We start from the raw sequence: 16,339 nt of genomic DNA on the forward strand, positions 1-16,339 counted from the left end.
TCCAAACATGGCCTTTTTTATAATAAAAAAAAATCTTTTTTGGGGGAGAGGTGTTGATAAACGTGATTCGAATTTAGGTTTTTGTTATTTTACGTTAAGAGATTTTGCCAATTAACTTACAAAAATATGGTGTATTTCAACTTGAATTTTATAATAAAGTTTGCAATTTATCTCTGCCACTTTAATTTTGTCTTATTATTAAATTATTCTAAAACCAATTGAAAAGTGAACATTAGAAAGTTCTATTCCCCTATTATAAGAAAAAATAAAATAAATAACAACCACTCTATTGGGAGAAAAAAAAATGTCGATTTAGTGTAAAATTATCTCCTATATCATTTTAATGGTAGACCAATTACAACTGCATCTTCTAAAAGAAATAACAACTTACCCACAAGGTAATTGTCATTTATCAATTAGACCTGTATCATTTTTATGGTAGACCAATTACAATTGCATCTTCTAAACAAAAATAACAACTTGCCCCCAAAGTATTTACCATTTACCTATTGAGTTAAGCTTGTGTTTAGTGCACTAAATACGTTAGGGTTAGGATGCAAACAAGTGACACAAGCCATATTCTTATCTAGACCTATTCGGAGAGAGCCAGAGATGGAAAAAAAAAAAATTTAAGCAAGGTGGGTCCCGTCATCTGAATATCAATGCCCACAAAAATGAAAAATCCTATTACTTTTCTTGACTACAAGGATGAGAATAGAGATAGAGAGATACTGTAATGTACCCGCCCTTATCCTAATACCTGTCCTGCATCTTTTGTATTACTATTTTTCTATCATATTCGCTCGCACCTATTTCTTATTACTTACCGCGTCCAAAACAAGCAAAAACAGTCTCTAACGCTTTCTCAGATATGTTGAGCTTTTGAATTCAACATTGCCAACACAATGTCTTGCATCTATAGCTGTAGCTCCACACCTTCTTTCTTTGCTCCTTTTGTTTCATCCAGAAGCTCCAGATTTGCTCCCTCCTCATCAAATTCAAGGCCCGAATCCATTGTGCCCTTGGAGGTAATTCATATTCTTTCTTTTGATAATTTTGTTATATTTCGTTTTGGGTTAGTTTTTAGTGTTGAATTGTGGGTAAAGTTTTGATCTTTGTGAGATTTTCGTTGTTTTGGTACCTGGGTTTTGTTGACTGAGTGGTTATTCTGCTATTTGGGTTAGTGGGGGTGTTGAGGTTTCTTTGATTTCCTCACGGTTTCTGGGGAAGCAAACGGTGGGGAATGCTTGAGTTGACTTGGTTTTATGTTGACTATGCTCAATCAGATTACTAGTTTTGCAATTCTTTGAGGAAATTAGAGTACTATTCTCAACTGCTAACCATAAAATGAGTACTATGCTCAATGTGATATATGCTAAAAATTTGTGATGTTGTGAATGTTAAAGACAAGCTAGCACAAAAAAGCTTATGGGTTTTTCATTAATGGTTGGAACATTTGCAAGGTGTAAGTAATATTTTTCGAATAATTTGACAGTTATGCTCTCTATGTGGTTGCTCATGGGAATGAATTTGGACTTTTCTTGCTTGTGGGTCTCATATGATGGACAATCTATGTACTTTGTTAAGGAAATGACAAAACTTATGGTCCGTATGGATTGAGGGGTAGGGAGAGATAGTAGAGTAGGGTAAAGTAGATTTCGCCCAAAATTAGCTTATTTTCAGCCAATTCTACTTTATTCCCCTCCAGTCCCTCTCAATCCAAACAAGCCCTTAGGTATAGTTACTTATGTGCTGTTCCTTAGTATCCCAATTGTATTCAACCATGAGATTGCATTGGCCAATGAACTACATGGTTGAGTTTAATTGTCATTAGGGAAAGAGAACATTTGTTGTCTTGTATTGGTCAATACAACTAGGTGTTTGAATTTAATCGAGGAACCTAAGGTACAATAACTAAAGACCTGTATCTAAGTTTTGGCCTTTTAGGAAATATATTGTCTTATGTTCTAAGAGTTTTTGTCCCTTAACAACCACGTCCTTTTTTTTTTTTTTTTTTTTTTTTTTGGGTATATATACTTGTAATTTTGATATGACGCAACTGTCTTTGATTTATATTTATTGGTTTAATATGTAAAAACAGTAACTTTATAATTTTATTGGTAGTTTAGACATGGACCCAGTAGGTTTTGAACTCATGACCTCTTCCTTTATCCACTCCCACGAGAAGAGGAAGTGTTATTTGATTTGAGTACATTTTTTTTTTTTTTTTTGATAAGTAATTGATTTGAGTACAATTCATTGGGATATGCTTCTTTTTTTTTGATAAGTAAAAAGATTCATTGGGATATGCTTCTAGTCCATGGGTTTTTCTAATTGAAGAAAATCCTATGCAGGGACAGTGGCGGAACCAAAAATTACCACTGCTGCTGAACCATTGTTGCTTAATGCTGTTCGTGGGGAAGATGTTGAAAGACCCCCAGTTTGGCTCATGAGGCAAGCAGGGAGGTACATGAAGGCAGGTTTAAACAGAGATCTTTGGATAACAATTCTTATGTTCATGGCCCATTTTTTAGAGAATTTATTTAGATGCCTTTTCTATAAAACTTCTATTACCTATACCAAAAAAAAAAAAAATCATGCCTTTTCTTGGATTTGTATAGCACCAAACCTGCAAATTCAGAATGTCTGAGTTTCTTATACTTTGTGTTTTTTACTTGTTGGACCCTCATTTTATTTCTAAAATAAAGGACCAGAACTGGTCTTCTCTTTTGCCTCAGGATGAGGATCATGTTACTACTTTGGAATACTTATTAGTTTTTTAAGTGGTCCAACTACTTCATCAGTTACTATCCTATATATCCTTAGAATTGTTTTGTTTACTTTACATCCCATTCATTTGTTATTTGTTCATTCTGGTAGGATCTATTGCTTGTGTTGTAAGCTATATTTCTACATAAATTTGGGTTTTAAGAATCTTTTAAGTAAAGTTACCCAGAGAAAGTTGACTGCTATGTCTGATCTGTAGATCACTAAAATTCACAATGTTCTGCATTACCAGATCAGCTGTAATTTGAAATTTCCATAGTTTCTTTGTAGTATCTGTTTCTTTTATATCTTTCACTGCTGAGAAGGTTAATCTTGCATTACCTATAGCACTGCAATGCATATATGACTTTAGTTCCCCCTACATAACTTGGACCTCATTTATTGACAATTTCTTGTGATAGAGTTACCAAATTATCTGTGAGAAGTATCCTTCATTTCGTGAAAGATCAGAAAATGTTGATCTAGTTGTGGAGATTTCACTACAACCGTGGAAAGTTTTTAAGCCTGATGGGGTAAGATACCTTTCTGGAAATCATTCCAACATATTTTTTATTTAGGCAATTTCATGTTAGACTTCTTTTTCTCCTTTGATTTATTTAGTTGTTATCTTTTATTAGATTTCTTTCACACTGATTGTGATAGGTCATTTTATTCTCGGACATTCTTACCCCTCTATCTGGGATGAATATACCTTTTGACATTGTGAAAGGTAAGGGCCCTGTCATATTTAATCCTCTAGGCACAGCTGCTGATGTTGAACAAGTGAGAGAATTCGTTCCTGAAGATTCAGTTCCATATGTTGGGGAAGCATTGACAATCTTGCGGAAAGAGGTACAGCTTGTTTCCATTTATTTTTCACTTGTATTTTATTAATTCATTCTAATATTTTACAATTAATGCCTCCAAGTTCAGTAATGTACCAGTACCATAAGGTGACTTATTCTTCATGTAATTCATTCAAATGAAAGGGCATTCTTTCTTCTGTGTTTATATCATAAATGGATCATTACTGGTTTAAACTAACAGGTGTGGGTTTGATATTTGCTGGAGAAAATAATTAAAGACCTCTCATGTGGTACCCAGGGAAATGGAATTACAAAATAGTGTATGAATCCTCTTGCATGTACCAATATTTAATAAGCATTGTCTGTTGTTGTATTGTCTATTTTGAGTTGGACTCCATAAACAGAGATGATAAACAGTCACACCATTTCAATTTACATGCTAAAGTATGACTGGTTCTAAACATCTGTTCTATGAACTTAAAAATTTTAATGCTAGAGTATTACTGGCTCTAAATATCTGTTCTATGAACTTAAAAACTTTTTGTTATCCCATTTCTCATTGTATAGATTAATGTTCTTATGCCTTTTTTTTATGTTGTTTAATAGCCAATATGAAATTTTTTTGTGTAATATTCATCCATATCTCTGTGTTCCCAGGTAGATAATAAAGCAGCAGTTCTAGGTTTTGTTGGGGCTCCATTTACCCTGGCATCATATGTGGTTGAGGGCGGTTCATCAAAGCACTTCACAAAAATAAAGAGATTAGCCTTCTCCCAACCCAAGGTAAAAGTACCTTTTTTTTTCCAGCTTTCTGGGACCTGGAAAGGTCCACAATGATGGCATACTAGCTGGGATGATACTTGCAATATTTTTCAGTGGGCTGCTATTTTGGTTTGGGATTGATTGTCAAGTGGGGTTTAATTTCTAGTGAGTCATGCAGCCATAATGATTGTATTAGTCATATTGTTAGTTTAGGTGCTCGAAAGACATCATAGCTAGTCCTGAGTCTTGGGTACTAGTTATTCCTTTTTTAGACAGGTATACAGAATTGGTCTGTGACTAATATGTGTCTTCTAGAATTTATCAGATCTCTTTCAATGGCTGTACTAAGATTTGACACTTATGATCTAGAGCTAATTTACTTAACAAAAAGAGAAGAGGGGGGAAAAGAAAAGGCACCCATCAAATTTTAAGGACTATTTAATTATGTAGATACAAGCCATTTTCTCACTTGAAATTTAGGCATTTTGTTGGTAGCCACTTCAGGTAGACTTCCAAATACCCATTTCAAAATATCAAACCATGTAGTATTCATTATCCAAATCTTTTGCACTATTTTGTCGTTCTTGATGATAGGCCTGTTATTGTGACTGCGATTTTAACTAATTAATTGTGGCCACCTCTCATATGTGAGGCAACTACAGGTGCAGTTCCATTTTGGGAGAGGCAGGTTAAACCAATGTGGAAAAAATTTGTCCAGTATATGTGGATCATATAGGAAACAATATATTTGATAAAAGAAAATATATACGATTATCTATATTTTAAGAATCCATTATTTCTGTATTGAGGAGGCAGTTCAACTTTTTGATCTTTTCCCACTGATGTTAAGCTTTTATTTGATCTCTGATTATTTCTACAGGTCCTTCATGCATTACTTCAGAAATTTGCAACATCAATGGCAAGATACATTCAGTTCCAAGCTGACAGTGGAGCTCAAGCTGTTCAGATTTTTGACTCATGGGCCACAGAGCTTAGCCCAGTAGATTTTGAAGAGTTCAGTTTGCCTTACTTGAAGCATATTGTGGACACTGTAAAACAAACCCATCCTGATCTCCCCCTAATCCTGTATGCAAGTGGATCCGGGGGCTTGCTTGAGAGGCTAGCTTTAACTGGTGTTGATGTAGTTAGCTTGGATTGGACTGTTGATATGGCTGAAGGCAGGAGGCGATTGGGACCAAATATAGCGGTTCAGGGTAATGTGGATCCTGGTGTTCTTTTTGGTTCAAAGGATTTTATCACCAACCGTATCAACGATACTGTAAGGAAAGCGGGGAGAGGGAAACATATTTTGAACCTTGGTCACGGTATTGTTGTAGGTACACCTGAAGAGAATGTTGCTCATTTCTTTGAGGTTGCTAAAGGACTCAGATACTAAAATCATATCTGGGGTAGATTAATAGTTTTCTGCATATTGGAGTTTTTGTAACATTAGTTTCCTTTCCAGCTCCTGATCATTCATTTGAATATTAGTGCCCAAATAGTGGAGAAAAATATTTGAAAGTGATTATTTTAGCAGGTATAATTCCTTATTGCCAAGTTAGGGCTTGGATAATCTTGAGATAAAACAGGATGGTTGAATTAAATTGGTGAGCCTAAGGTTCACGGTTGAATTCAATTTAAGGTGTTGTTCTTAAGATATATAATATATTAATTCTAAAAGAGAAAAAGAAAAAGTTATACTATGTACTAATACTTGCAGTAATAAAAATTCTAGACCGTTCATCGTGTTCCAGTCATGCATAATTGGTTTGTAGGGACAAAAAAATTTGTAGGTGACAATGTAATGCCTAATGCATTATGTCATCAATGTCAATGCTGGTTGAAGAGTATCATTGTGACAGTTTTAATGGCCGACATTGATAGGCTAACACCAGAAAAATTTACAAGTTGTGGAATTATGGTTACAAGTTGATCTAGTGCAGATGTACTTAGTGTCAACCTTACTGTTCTTTTTACTGTTGCGTTTGTAATTTTCAAATTCCCTCACATTGTCATAATGCTCTACCAGTCTGCTCGGTGATGTTTGCTTTATGTAAGATTTTTTACCGACTTTATAAGGTGTGGAGCCAGTGGTGCTAAATTTTTAAGTTTTACTTATCGCTTCAATAGTATTTTCAGTTATCTCATCAAGTTATACAAATTTTATTAACTATATACGCTCACAATAACTCAGCCATGAGTACTTTATGGTGCCCTGTTAACATTTACCATTTAATTAATAAGATCTGCTATTGTTGGAACGATCGTTTAATCAATCAACCCGACCAACGCTATCCAGTCTAAAATTGCTGATAGACTGGTTGAGATCAGACTGTGTTGGGTTTTGAATTTGCATATTTTTAAATTTTTTCCAAATTGTTGAAACCCGAACCAATGTTCTCACTCACACCCTAACCCAATAGTTTGGATGAAAACTTGTTATTTTGACTAAAAAGGTTCAGACTGACTAACCCAAACTGACCCGCAACTCGTTTGCATTCCAGTAATGTGAACCAAGTATAATTTTATTTCTAAGGCCACTGTTTCTAACATCATTCTGGTGGCAATTTCTTTTCCTTTGTTTTCATTTCCACGCAACAATCTTTGAACCTTTGCTCTTGGGGACAGAAAAATACCAACTAGCCACCAAGCCAACAAAAGAAAGGCAATTACTCACACAACACATTACTGCACATAGCAAAGTCAACCTTTTGGCTATTGCATACATTTCTCTCTCTCTCTCTCTTTTTTTTTTTTTTTTTTAAGGAGACAGTCAAAACATAAAACAAGCAAGAAAATAATGAACAATGTTATACAAGCAAACAAAATACACACTTTTGACTCCTTAATAACTCACTTTCAACTTTAGCTATTGCATACTTTTCTTTCTCTCTTTTGTGTTTTTGAGGGAGACAGTCAAAAATAAAACAAGCAAGAAAATAATGAACAATGTTATACAAGCAAACAAAATACACACTTTCGACTCCTTAATAACTCATTTATGTGTTGTTTGGATATGCTTATTTTGCTAAAATGAAAATTTATTCTAAAAACAATAAAAAAAAATTTTCTAAGTTACTGTTACTCTGAAAATATTGTAACTTTGCCTTAATGCACGTTCATGTCTCATAAATAGTGCAAGAGCTGCTAGTAAAAAAAAAAAAAAAAGAAAGGCAAAAATGCCAAAACGCAGACGTGCGGACGTGATCCAAACGGGCTTGTATTCTGTGTAATTATGGAATTATCTTTCCCTTCAAGGTTTCTTTAGTTTTTGAGAATATCTTCTTTTGTTTTTTTTTTCTTGACTTGTTTCAAGGACTAATTCAAGAAGTGTAGTCAATGATGAGCCCACATGTTTATAATGTTAAAAATACCCAGAGAATATCAAAAAATTGTTCTTCACTTGTCTTATTCAAGACAAAGAGGACAAAGAGAAAAAAAGTGGAAGAAGATAATCATCTTGAAATTTCTCTAAGCCAGAAGAGGGGTTCCCACTCGCTAAAAAGCATCAATTGAGTTGAGTTGAGGCCCCATTTGCAATTTGGGACATGACACCCCTAACATAATATCTAGTCACTTCATCATTTTCAATTTGTGTTCACTGCTTACTATTCCATACAATTTGGCGGCATACACAGATTTAATGGGCAGTCCATCAAGGATTGCCACTTAGCATGGAGGAGATTGAACTGGACCTTGCCTTATGGAACCCCATTTGGAGTGGGCCTGCTTCTTATTTGTGATTTGTTAAGAGCAACAATTAGAACTACTTTGGATTTGGATAGCTAGGCTTAGCTATCTAACACCTAAAGGTTGTATTATCCATTTGATGCCTTTACAGCTCTCTTAATTAGATTCTTAGTTCAGAAACAATTGGTACCGACAAATTCTTATCAACAAGTACTGTGACAAAATAAATTTGTTATCCATTAAAAAAAAATTATTTATTGAAATGACCTGTTAAGAATTAAGAATTTAAGATTGTTGTATAATAATTAAAAATAACCTAAATAATATGCATATTTGTAACTTGTAAGCAGTTTAAATTTCAAAATTTTTAATGGAGTTGTGAAACAAGTTGTGCTCATAACATTACTCAATTATTTTTTTCATCTACACATTGTTAATGAATTTTTTTTAAAGCATTTTATTGAGCTAAAATTTCTTTTTCTGCATTAGAGTGATATATTTTTTAGTGTGCATTTAGATGAACTTATTTTTATTAGTTTATTAGATAAAAGTATAGTTGTGTATCTTGAAAAAAATTAATGCTTTAAAAATTGAACATGCATACTTTATTTTAGGATGAAAACAAGCTCAAATAAACATATATCCTTTTGCTAATGTAGTTTTTTTTTTTTTTTTGAGAAGAAGGCCATCAAGGCCTATTATTCATTTAACTTGAAAATAAAATAAATAATAGTTATAAATATCTAGAGAAACAGGCTCCATCCAAATCATCATAGGAGAAAAAGATCTTGCTCACTTGGCCAAAGCATCAGCTAAAACATTACCTTACCTAAATGTATGAGAGAAAGAAAAGCTCTATAAATAGCTAGCAAAAGAGAATATGTCTCTAATTAAGTGACTAAAGAAAAAGTGAAGTAAATTCTTGGTTCGAAACATATACTCTGAAAAACTCAAAGTTTAATCTATTAAAAATAATAAATTTAATTATTTAACCATAATTTTAATAAGCATCTACAAATTCTCCATTTGAAGAACCTTTGACCCCCTCAACCTCTTTCTCTACCCCAATGCCAATTTTTCTTTGTGACTTACAGAACCCTTGTCAGTCACTAACACAAATGCATATTAGGTTTAGAAGCACTCCAAGGTACATTTAGCAAAGATAAGAAAGAGGACTAAAAAGTAGAGTAAACGTCACATGATGCCTGTCAAGCATATGTGAAAAGTTGAGAAGGGTTCCTAATATATTTAAGAATTATGTTAACATATGTCCTTAGGTAATTGTTAATAAATTATTTTAGAAAAATTTCTACATTACTTTTATGAGAAATTAAAAAAAATTATCAAAATATTAATTATTTTTTCTTTTCTTATAAATCATTTTCTAAAATGGTTCATTAACAAATACTCTTAAGCATTCGTTAAATTTTCCCTATATTTAATTGGAAATTCTATAGATACCAAAAAATTTGATAAAAAATTCCATACTTCACTTAATACGACCGATTGTTAGTGCAAAGTAAAAAAAATTAAAAATTGATGTCATTGATAAATTTAGATAAGAAACAGTTAAAATTTACCAACTCAACTGAAATGAAAAATGTTATGTATTTTTTTTTCTTGGTGTTGTAAATTTTTTTGTATCTATAGCTATTTAATTTCTTTCTTTTGTGCGTGTGCGTGTGTATATATATATATATATATTTGAAAAAAATCTTGGGTGAAACGGGCGCATGCGCGTGTGGGACTCACATGTCAATGAGACAATGAGCGCATGCGGCCGTCTCAGAGTCAGAAGATAACATCTCATATATTTGATGCTAGAGCAGCTAGACAACAAATGAGATAGAGAAATTGGGAAAATGGGAGACAGTTTGAAGGAACTTGTACTTTCATCTCAAATCACGCTCCACTAACTAAAAGAGAGAGTTTTGTCCTGCTATGTGCTATCTAACATTACATGGATAATTCATACTACCAAAAAAAATCCCTCACTACTTGTGAACCATTCAAATCTCATTTATATGCAATGCAATTGTTTGTGGGCCCTAGATTTTCACTTTTTATTATTACAAGAAATGTTAACGAATGCTCTAAGAGCAATTGTTAGTGAATTATTTTTAAAAATTTTTTATGGAGAATGAGAAAAAAAAAATTATTTTGACAATTTTTCCAATTTTCTATAAAAATAATATAAAAATTTTCCCATAAAAATTTATTAACAATTGGCCTAAAAATACACATTAACATAACCCTTCCTTCTAACTGCGTCATCATTTGAAAATGCGCTTCTTTTCCTTTGTCTAGAATTGGTTGGGATTCAGTGAAACCCTTAGGATTAAAGGAATAAAAAAATATGTCTCCAAATTTAAGGACCCACTTAATAATGCATTAAAGTGGTCAATTAAAGGTGTCATTTTGATAATCAAGTTTTTATAATTTTATCGTGCAAATGAATATCCCAAGTGTCAGTAAGAGATGAGATTATTGTATGTATAAGTGGGCAAAAATGTGGGTCCAATTGATTTATTTCATTTTTTATGATTCCTAACTTCTTCATATCTCCATCACTATCACTTTCCTTCTAGATTGCAAAAGTCACTTAGAAGAAAAAATTATGAAAGCCATTTAGAAGAAAAACTAGTCACAAATATAAATTTAATTGAAAAGTTTGAATTGTTATTTATGATTAGCAATTGTGATTGCCAACCTGTTTAGCTACAAAAAAATAATTACTACTTTATGCCGAATCTACCAAGATTCATTCCTTTGTGCTGGTCATGATCAAATAAAGGAAAATATTATATCATTCATTCTATAATCCCACATGCAGTGGACAAATGATGGAGTCCAGCTGGAGAAGCAAGTGTTGCTGAAACCCTTTTTGATAGAATTTCAACTTATGGCGTACACTTTTAGTAATTGATTTCTTTATTTATGACAAGACACCAATCGATTTTTGGTATAAATAAGGATTGGACCTTAAATCTTTTATTCAACTATCAAAAAGTTTACCAGTTGAGCTAATTGGAACCAACATTACTTTTGTTATTTATTTGCAACATGTAGTATGATTGGGTAATTGAAAGTTATACCACATGATTGTTGCATTTGCAATAGAAGATGCATTTTTATTTTGATTTTTTTTTTTTAAGAAAACAAACTAATATTAAAGAGAATCAACAAGCACCCACAAGTGTCTTCATTTGACTTGTAGCCCATCATAAAAATCTGAGTTAGAATGTTATAGGTTAACTCATAAAGTTGGCTACATGTTGATTGATTTGCTAATTAAAAGTTGGAAGTCACATGGTTGTTGCATTTTTAATAGAAGATGCACTTTGATTTTGATTTTTTAAGAAGACAGACTAATATTAAAGAGAATCACCAATTAAATACAAGTGTCTTAATACAACTTGTAGCAAAAAAAAAAAAAAAAAAAAATTGTAGCAATCATAAAAGGCTAAGTTAAAATGCTACATTAGTGAAGTCATGCATAAAAATAAGCATGTTTGGTAGATTGTAATAGATACTGTAATGTAATTGTTATTTTTATGATTTAGTTATTTAATAGTTTTGTTATATTTTTATCACAAAAAATAGTCATTCTTTATGAATAGTTATTCTTTAAAATGAGGAATAACTATTCATCTTTAGAAGGAATGTAATAGTTATTCCTTAGTAGGTGTATTCATTTCTACAATTAATATATTTTTAAATAAACAAACTTTCCATATGCAAATAACAATTATGAAAATAAAAAATCATAAAAATAACTAATATCTCTTTCAAATTTAATTTTTTTTAGGAAATATAATTAAATGAGTAAGATATTTCTTAAAATATATCTTAAATTTGATTTAAAATATTTTCATTCCATTGTCTTTATGGTTCTATTATTGTATTGTCACAAAACAAATGAATAGTAATAAGCATTACATTACAACATTTTGTATTCCTTGTAATATCTATTTCTATTCCTTTGTAATTACTGTTATAGTCTACCAAACGTGCCCAATTTTGGGTATTATTGAGGTCAATTAGTTAAAAACAAATTAATTAAATAAGGATTTGAACCTAATGATTTAAGGAAAATCCTTCCTTTTTCCTTAACCTTAACCTTAAACCTAACTTACCAATGTGATTAACAACAATATATCAAAGTAAATATCAATGGTTTCTCAAAATAAATAAATAAATAAATATCAATCAATCTCTTAATTCCAAGAGGCAATGATAAATTTCCTTTTACCTTAACTTTAATGATAAGTTACTAATATGATTAAGGACAAAGTTTAGCTACAAAATTAGTTGTAGCCTAAGGCTACAACCTTACCGATAAAATAAATATTACTACATATTTTGAAATTTAACTATTAAATTGTATGTTCTTTATGCTCATAATACACATGTCAAATTTTGTGTCAATCAAATATTATTTACTATATGATCTATAAGATTATATTTTATGCATAATTTTAAACTACAAAAACTTGTAATTTAAACAATTTATTGATAACATAGCTATTGATCTTTAATTTTCTAGAAATTTTGTAAGCATGGAGGATATAAATAGAATGTGTAATCTAACGGTGGATTTGTCAAAATTCACATTCAATAAAAAGATATTGAGTAAGGTTGTAGCCTTAAATTATAACAAATTTTGTAGTTAAACTTTATCCTATGATTAACAACAATATATCAAAGTAAATATCAATGAATCTCTTTTTTTAAAGAAGCAATGATAAATTTCTTTTTTCCTTAACTTTAATCATAACTTACTAATATGATTAACAACAATACATCAAAGTAAATATCTATGAATCTCTTTATTCCAAGAGGCAATGATAAATTGGTAAAAATAAAAATAAAAAAGAGAAGAGGGAATTATAATCTCTATGACGATGTGACCTACACCAACGTCAAAGGGTTTAAAAGAAGGGTTAGGAATTAGATGGTGCCACGCTGTGTAGCTTATATATAGTTATAGGTTTATTATTTGTAAGTGGTTCTAGTTAACTCAACTGGTAAAATTTCTAATGGCTAGTGTCTAGGCTTAATGATAAAGAGTTATCATTAGGAACAGATGGCATAATAAGTTGAAACTCTCTAAAAAAAAGGTTAAATTGAACTCTCTAAAAAAAAAGGTTTATTATTTATAATCAGCTAAAAGAAAAGAGAAAAAAAAAAGGTTAGGTTGAAACTCTCTAAAAAAAAAAAAGTTTATTTATAAACAGTATAAAAGAAAACTATAGTACCACTGTCACTATTTTGAAACTCTCAAAAAAAGAAAAAAAAAAGGTTAATTACTTATAGACAACTTAAAAAAAACCTAAGTATCACTCTCACTATTTCCTCAGTCCTTTCCCAAGTTTTTCTTTTAAAAAAGAATGTGTTAGATAAATATAGAGCAATGAGTAATGACAGCTTGGGTTACTAATTTAACAATCAGAAATGAGTTTACAAAGTAAAAGGCAGAATATACTGTCAGATCCCATCAAGGTTGAATAGGAGATACACTTTGTTTTGGCACAATTAAAACTTTGCAACATTTCACGGTAATTTTATTTTGAACTATGAACCTATGAAGGATTCAAATATAATTTTATGTTATTAAGATTTATGCTGGACTTATCTCTTAAATTTTTTTTTTCTTAGAAACAACTTACATTTTAACTTGTAAAGTCTTTGATAGTTGAATAAGAGATCCGAAGTTCAATCTTCACCTACACAAAAAATCGATTAGTGTCTTAATCTGATGATAAATAAAAGAATCATCATTAGGAGTGGATCGCCATAGGTTGAAACTATATCTCAAAAAAAAAAAAAAATTTGTAAACATGTTATGAAATTTTATTGTTATTGTAAAAGAACTCATAAATCTATAAGTTCTCCTTTTCTTAAATATGGATTTAAATAATAATTAAATTACTTATAAGATTCACCATTAGGCATGAATGTAAGTAGGATAAGATTCTTAAGCTATGGTATCTTGGGAAGCTACGTTCCCCTATGTGTATATAGTTCGTAAGGGTTTGACAGTCAATACTAAATAATCCAATGGGGTTGGTCGAGTGGTCAGGCACTCTCTCTTAAAGTGGTTGTCTCGAGTTTGATTGGAGTTATTCAATTCAAGTTCGGGCACCAACACTTTGAAAAAACTCCATGAGCCTGCGATTTATCCTGCTATGGGCCCACCCGTCATGAACAATAATTAGTCGTTGATTGAGAGTTTTGAGGAAACACAAAAAAAAAGAAAAAAAAAAAAAAAAAAAAAAAGACAGTCAATACTAAAGAAATACAATGCATCTGAAATAAGACAAGTTATTGGGTGGTGTAAGATTGTTTAGAGTTACACCAGGTGTATCTTAAACCTAACTCCAATATATATTATATATATATATATATATAGTTTTGAGATGGGTTCAAGTTACACCTGGTGTAACTCTACAAAAGTTACACATTTTTTAAACCGTAATTTTTTAAGAAATCTAATGGTTAGAAAATCACTATAATTAATGTCATCTTTAAAATTAATTGCTTTCCATATTAGTTAACCTAATTAATTTGAGAGAATATTATATTATTTTATTTTTAACTTTCTTTCTCTCTCCTAATCAATTCATCCCTAACCTTACACAAAAGCATATTCTCAACGTTCTTGGGCATGGAGGCAGTTGTCCTGCATACATGTATTTTTGCTAAATGGTACTTGTATTCTGAGATGTGAAAAAAATACGTCTTATATGTGTTTCAACGTCTTAGCAACACTGCAACAGCACTCTTTCATAATAAGAAATAGAACAAGAAACCTTTGAGTTCTTTGTGCAATCTGGGTCAAGATGTTATATATAAAGAAAATATTTACAAAAATAAATTGAAAAACAAAAAAGAGACTCATGGGAAATGTTTCCAATATGAAATATAGTAAAAAAATAAATAGAGCATTTAAAAGGAAAGTCAACTCTGTATATCCAGACAGGCAATGACAATGGCAATGGCAAGGCAATGGCAATGCTGTTTCTTATTTGACTTTATATATGCCCCGTCATATTCCAAGTTGTACTAGTTTTTAGTTGGGACTTGAGAGTTGAAATTGGAACCCGCAAGCCATCATGTTTTGCTCTACATGACCTCATCTTCACTTGCTAGTTTTTGGAATCAAGTACTTACGTAAACAAAAGGTAGTTTTTTCCTTTTTGGAATCAAATTGCATCTTTTGAAATTATCGAGAATCAGGGGCGGCGTTAGCAATGTATATAATTTTATAATTTTTGTTTTGATCCCTTAAAATAAAAATTTAAAATTTGAATATCTTGAGTACTTAACTCTAAATCTTTTTTAAATCTAAGTTTAACTAAAATAAATTTGAATATGATCCCTTTAACAATTTATTCTTGCAAATAAAGTTATAATTAATTAAAATTTTTGATCGAATCTGCGAATAAAGTGGCTGAATTTGAATGTGTTTTTAATTTTTTATTTGTTAAGTAGGAATTGGGGCATGCGCTAGTTAGTTAATCAGTGATTAGTAAATGTTAACATAACAAGGGATGATTCTAGAAAAAATTAGACAATGGGCGTGGAGCAGGTGAGTAATTGAGTGAAAACAAAAACAAATGTTAAAATTACAATAATTTTCTTAATAGAATTAGGAAGATCAATAGTTGTCAGAGTTGAGTTTTTTTTTTGAGAGTTGAGTTGAGTTGAATTGTTAAATAAAGTTATAACTAATTTATACTTTTGATCGAATCTGTTAGTGGAGTGGCTGAATTTGAATGTGTTTTTAATTTGTTATTTGTTAAGTGAGATTTGGGGCATGAGCCAGGCAGTTAATCAATAATTAGTAAATGTTAACACTAAAAGACAATTACTCAGTTAGACAATGAGTTATTCTAAATAAAAAAATTAGACAAGGGGGTGGAACAAGGGAGTGATTGAGCAAAGATAAAAACAAATGTTAACGCAACAAAAATTTTCTTAATAAAATTACAAAGATCAATAGTTGTCAAAGTTGAATTGAATTGAATTGTTAAATAAAAGAATTGTACAAAGTAAAGAAATAAACTAATTGATAAAAATATTCTAAGCAATGAATCATAATTAAAGTTCACTTAACAACAATAACTAATATACTTATTATGCTTTTATATGTGTGCGAAGCCTTCTCTTGAAGACTTGAACCCTGATTTTTGCCTCCCTCACAAAAACTTATACTTATGAAATGACTATCAAACTAAGAGTGTGCAATAGTATTGTATTTAGAAACAATAGATTATTTCCAAGATTTAATCTTAGCAATCACAATTAGTATG

The 16,339-nt window shown here is 31.0% G+C and overlaps 1 protein-coding gene across 1 annotated transcript; it reads left to right on the top strand.

Annotated features, from left to right (window-relative positions):
* Positions 1 to 695: 695 nt before the first annotated feature.
* LOC112024152 (uroporphyrinogen decarboxylase) lies at positions 696 to 5,891 on the top strand. Its single transcript, XM_024056789.2, is given in 7 exon segments — positions 696 to 992; positions 995 to 1,028; positions 2,355 to 2,476; positions 3,189 to 3,299; positions 3,430 to 3,618; positions 4,230 to 4,355; positions 5,215 to 5,891. Coding segments are annotated over 7 exon segments (1,185 nt in total). The 5' UTR covers positions 696 to 905; the 3' UTR covers positions 5,731 to 5,891.
* Positions 5,892 to 16,339: the final 10,448 nt, after the last annotated feature.

Source organism: Quercus suber, unplaced genomic scaffold (assembly GCF_002906115.3).
Source record: "Quercus suber isolate HL8 unplaced genomic scaffold, Cork oak 2.0 scaffold_751, whole genome shotgun sequence".
Classification (NCBI taxonomy): domain Eukaryota; kingdom Viridiplantae; phylum Streptophyta; class Magnoliopsida; order Fagales; family Fagaceae; genus Quercus; species Quercus suber.